Source organism: Limulus polyphemus, unplaced genomic scaffold (assembly GCF_000517525.1).
Source record: "Limulus polyphemus unplaced genomic scaffold, Limulus_polyphemus-2.1.2 Scaffold3918, whole genome shotgun sequence".
NCBI classification, from domain to species: Eukaryota; Metazoa; Arthropoda; class Merostomata; order Xiphosura; family Limulidae; genus Limulus; species Limulus polyphemus.
In genome coordinates, this window is record NW_013669528.1 from 21,296 (window position 1) to 26,661 (window position 5,366).

Below are 5,366 nucleotides of genomic sequence, written 5' to 3' on the forward strand. Positions count from 1 at the left end.
GCCCATTTTTATAGGTTCGTCTCATGCCTCTAGGCATAGAGAACATTCAAGTTATGTCCGAAGAAGCCCAACAGAAAGTCCGGGATGTGGTCAGATCTGGAGGCCAACAAGTTCAAGGTAAACCAGATGATACTTTGAATGGTGATGAAGACAAGGAGAGAGCTGAGCCTAAGGAGAAGCCAAGAAAAGCCAGAGTGTTGGATTTAGAGTTTGAAGCACAAATGAGGATGCTAGATAACGCTGTATGTGTTTTGTATTTTTAAGTTGTAGAAATTATTCTTTCTCTTCCCAGCATCAATATCCTACTTTTATAAATGGAAATATTAACTGGAAAGAAGGTTTATTCTCGTGGATTTTGATGGAGTTTTGGTATTATCAACTTGTTTTAGAAGAAGTAATCTTAACCCAACAAGCAAATTTTTAAATACTTTTTCTCTGTGTTTGCTGTTTTTCCTTAATTTTAATTTATACAAATAAAAAAAAAACTTTTCAAAAAGGACATAAATGTAGGGATGGCTAATATCAATCCTTCAAAAAGAGTGCAAACAAGATTGTAGGGATGGCATTTGCATCATCCTTACATAATAGCACAGACACACAGTGTAGTAGTGTGTTAACAGACAAAAAATAGGATAAATTAAACTCAATTGTCATTTAATAGTTACACACACACACACACACACACACACACATATTAATTTGTGACTGTGCTGTTATGGTAGGGGTGATGCACTTGCCATCTCTACTATCTTGGTTGCATTGTTTTTGAAAGATTGATATTAATCATCCCTACATTTCATTTCTTTTTTGAAAAGTTTTTTCTTTACTTGTTTGCTTGTTTTCTTAATTCAGTGTTTCAATAGACATAGGAAAATTGTACTTATAACTGAGTTCTAAATACAAAGAGGTTCCAACTGTAATATTTATTGTTTATCTATTACTGGCTGGTAATTTCTATTTCACCCTGTACTTAAGCTTTTTTAAAGCAATTTCTGTAAAAAAGCTAACTTCAAGGGGTAATGATAACCTCGTTTACACTAGAATTATTATTTCATAATTACTACTAGTGATTAATAATACTTATAAAAACGGATACTCCATTTGAAACTATGTCACCTCAGTTAAATTGGTTCACACCATTGTTTTGGGTTTTGAGTTATCATGTTATCAGAAGAACAAGAAATTCAGATTTTTTGCTATGATATTTACAGACATTTTCAGAACTTGTGACTCAGTCATTACATAGATATTGTTATAAAAGGAAACATTATATAGTATTGTAAAGTTCTGATGACCTATTGAAGAGATGTTTAAAATACCATTTCAATGAACGATCCAAGCCATCCCTACATAGGTAGTGCTACACCTGCCTGATTATGTTTTATCTAATAAGCTCCATTTATACACTATTCAAGATTTGTATTAACAAATACTCAGTGTTGATTTTGTTTCTAATCTATGAGCGTATGGGAAGCAGTAGGTTTTAATTTCAAGTGAACAGTGGATTGTTTTCACTTCTGATTAATTGTAAATTATTATCACTTGTGTGAATTACAGACTCCTTCAATAAAGAAATGAATAGAACTCTATGTACTACTTAGTTTGTGTGTGCATTGCTTTGAGATGGTGTTCTAACACATTTTGCTCAAGCACATGTCAGAATGTACTTAAATCTGAAAGAATCGTTGTGGCTTTAGCATGTCATTGCCTTAGGTGCGAGCTGAAGCTCTCTTTCCAATGATTGCTAGAAATTGGGGTTAAGAGTTTGTGTGTGCATTGCTTTGAGATGGTGTTCTAACACATTTTACTCAAGCACATGTCAGAATGTACTTAAATCTGAAAGAATCGTTGTGGCTTTAGCATGTCATTGCCTTAGGTGCGAGCTGAAGCTCTCTTTCCAATGATTGCTAAAAATTGGGGTTAAGAGTTTGTGTGTGCATTGCTTTGAGATGGTGTTCTAACACAATTTACTCAAGCACATGTCAGAATGTACTTAAATCTGAAAGAATCGTTGTGGCTCTAGCACGTCATTGCCTTAGGTGCGAGCTGAAGCTCTCTTTCCAATGATTGCTAGAAATTGGGGTTAAGATCACCTGGCTTAGATAATATAAACCTCTAGTACTTATCATGAATGAGCCCAGCTTTTGTCTTGACTTCACTAGCTGGCATATCAGAGAGCTAAGACAAATTAGGGAGTTTCTATATCACAACTCCAGCATAGCTAAACTCAACTGCTTTGGTGGTGGGTCTGTCATGGTATGGTGTTACATGACTGACCTTCATATGATCCAAGATGGCTATTTGACAGCTCTGAGGTACAGGGATTTCTGGTCCATTACTTGAAGTTATACCCTGGCACTATTGGTGGTGACTTATCCTTATGAAAGACAATACCTGCCCATTTAGCACTCAAGTCATAGAGGAGTTCCTGCCCAACCTCTGTACATGAACCTAACTAAGCATGTTTGGAACTCTAGCACACCCTTTCAGCTTACCCTATCTAACCTATGATTCTTCATGAGCTAGAAAACACCTTTACAGAGGAATTAAACCATTGGCCATAAATCATTATGCAGAGGCTCATTAGAATGATACAAAGGTTATGGTAGGCAGTGGCAGTTTTTGGTGGCTACACTTGCAGGGCAGTGGCAGTTTTTGGTGGCTACACTTGCAATTTATTTGTTTCATTATTGTTAGTTTCTAGTCAGTGAAAAAAAAAGGTCCAGTTTGGTTGTGTAAACTTTACTAAAGTAACTGATGGGGGGGGGAACAGTACAGTTTGTGTTGATGTTTAAGAACACGTGAAAAAAATGTGTAAGTATGTGGTAGTTATTAGTCATCTGTTATTTGCTGTTGTCATTTTTAAAAGTTATTTTTAACAAAGTTTTAGTAGTATAGTTTTATATAACTGTGTTCAAAATTCTTTTAGAAAAATGTTTTTAATTGCACTGGATCTTTTTCAAGTGACATTTTTGTTTTATTTCTTTCTTTTAATTTGCATTAAAATGTACTTTTAATCACATTAGATAATGAATCCATTCATTGTCTCTCTATTAAGAATTTAGATGAAAGAATTTAAAGAGAGAAATTTTCTTTTAGGGTTTCAGAAGTGGCTACGGTTACCGGCATCCAATGCTAAGGTCTGAAGCTCCACGAGTCAAAAATGATGTCGAGATCCCACCAGCAGCTTCATCAATAACTCAGTTCTTTGAAGAAGATAAATGGTTAAGGTAGATGGATTATTTTGTGACTGATACCGTACATGCTTAAAGATCAGAGATTAAGTTTAAGAATCAGTAAATACTTTATTTGACATTAGTGTTACAAAAGTTCCTTGAAGAAAGCTAGTTGGAAAGAATTTTGAATGATGAAAAATTACAGTTTATACCATCTGACTTCTTACATTTTGTGTGTAATCTAGTTCTTGATGAAGTTTGGTCTTGTCCAATCCCTAAAGACACCAAATGTCAGGTCTAGTTAATACATGGGAGGGTGTCCACTTTGGAATATGAGGTGGTGATGGCATCATTACTCTCCCTCCCCCTCAAGTGGCTGAGCAGTAAGTCTACAGGCTTACAGTGATAAACATCAGGTTTCAGTACCCATGGTGGGCAGGGTGCAGATAGCCCATTGTGTAACTTAGTGCTTGACAACAACAAGCCAAATTATGATAAAGTATGTGACTGATCTTGTGATGTTGTGAGATTTTTTTAAATGTATGCACACACACACATACAAATATTTCATGTCTCTTTTTACAGTCCATTAAAGAAGTTGCTGGATGGAAGGAAATCACAAGATCAACTGCGTTGGATCAACTCCCCAAATGTATATCAGAAGGTTGAAATTCTGGAATCAGGCACTAGTGATCCTAAAAAAATAACCAAGGTATTTTTGTTCCATTGGATAAATGGAAACATTAGTTTAAATATGTATGTTAATGCAATGTTTTTATCTGTTGGAATACAGAGTGATGTATAATTCAGGAGATTATCTGTGATAAATAATATGATAAGTTATTTTGAATGTTCGAATTGTGTGTGAAAAGAATTAGCACTCGCAGGAATTTTGTTAAAATATTACATACTTGTATAATTGCGGGATGAAGGCAGTCTTAATCATTACAGTGATTTTTTTTTCATAAAAAAAATTAAACGTACATTAACTGATCAAAGATTATTTATATTATAAAACACCTTTTAACCAAGGAGAGAAATGAATAAGCTTTATTTTGGGGTACTTTTTCATATTTTGAATGATGTGGTCTTCTGTCAGAAGTGATTCTTGGGTAAAGAATAAAAATTGGGCAGCTTTTATGGGTGAGTTTTGTGAGAAAAACAAACAATAACTTTTATAAATGGAGGAAAGTATAAGAAGTTCCACTTGTTCACCACCATTGAAGTCTGTGAGATTAGAAAACTCATGCCCTTAAGTACTTTTATGGCTAATTGTAAAGCAAAGTTGAAGTATTATGAACTTGAAACATAAATGATTTTATATAGTTGTTAAGGCCAAAGGTAATGGCCAGTGTAAAAAGTATTTTATGTGAACATACTTAGTTATGATGAGAACCAATATAACAAGCCAGATTTAAATAATAATATTTTTATTTTTAATAAAATATTTTGAGTAAGTTGTGTTACAATAATTTCTGTGAGATTTAAAAAAAATCCCAACATGATAATAAAGGTATGATTTTTTTCTTTTTTCAAAATATGCCTTGTGTTTAATGCTTTGTTTAATCATATTGTCCACTTTCATGTCCATAGTGTCTGTTTTCATATAAAAGCTAATTTGTCCTTGAACCTGGTGTAGCAAAAAAAATTGGTTGTGGAGATTTAAAGTTAAGTTCTCTACACCACCCATTTTCCACCAACATGCAGAGAAATTCAAGGATGGGTGGAACAGCTTAATAGAAGTTACAATTATATAAATAACCATTCTCTATAACACCACTAATATTAGGTTTAGCTAACTAGCATGTTTTGTGAATTTTAGTTCTCCATCTGTCTTGAGATGTTTGATAAACCACATTTGGATTTACTCAGGTGCAAGTATTAATTGCAAAAGAAAAAAGATTTCATGGCACCTACGTGACAGAACATATAGCTTTATAAGTACATTTTGTAAACTTTATCAATGAAAAAAAAAGTAACATAGTGTATACATTTCTTGCCATAAGTAATAATAGAATATGAGAAACTTGAAATGTAGGCTGTGCATCTAAACTAGTTTGATAACTTAACCTACTGACTTGTATTTTTTAATGCTTGTTTTTTTATGTTTTTGTTAATTATACATGCATTTTTTGTTTTCACAGTGGGTAGAAGTTGATGGTAATGGGGACAGTGACTCAGTAAGCTCAT

General features: G+C 33.6%; 1 protein-coding gene across 12 annotated transcripts in view; it reads left to right on the top strand.

Annotated features, from left to right (window-relative positions):
* Positions 1–5,366, top strand: part of LOC106470275 (protein hu-li tai shao-like) — a 48,496-nt gene that overhangs the window by 10,295 nt on the left and 32,835 nt on the right. For 11 of the 12 annotated variants that reach the window (XM_022398874.1, XM_022398877.1, XM_013930819.2 and 8 more), the window contains exons 6-9: positions 15–242; positions 3,100–3,230; positions 3,762–3,888; positions 5,321–5,356. In XM_022398874.1, coding sequence (XP_022254582.1) covers positions 15–242; positions 3,100–3,230; positions 3,762–3,888; positions 5,321–5,356 — 522 coding nt within the window. The remainder of the gene's footprint in view (positions 1–14; positions 243–3,099; positions 3,231–3,761; positions 3,889–5,320; positions 5,357–5,366) is intronic. The other variant, XM_022398875.1, reaches the window with a different exon arrangement.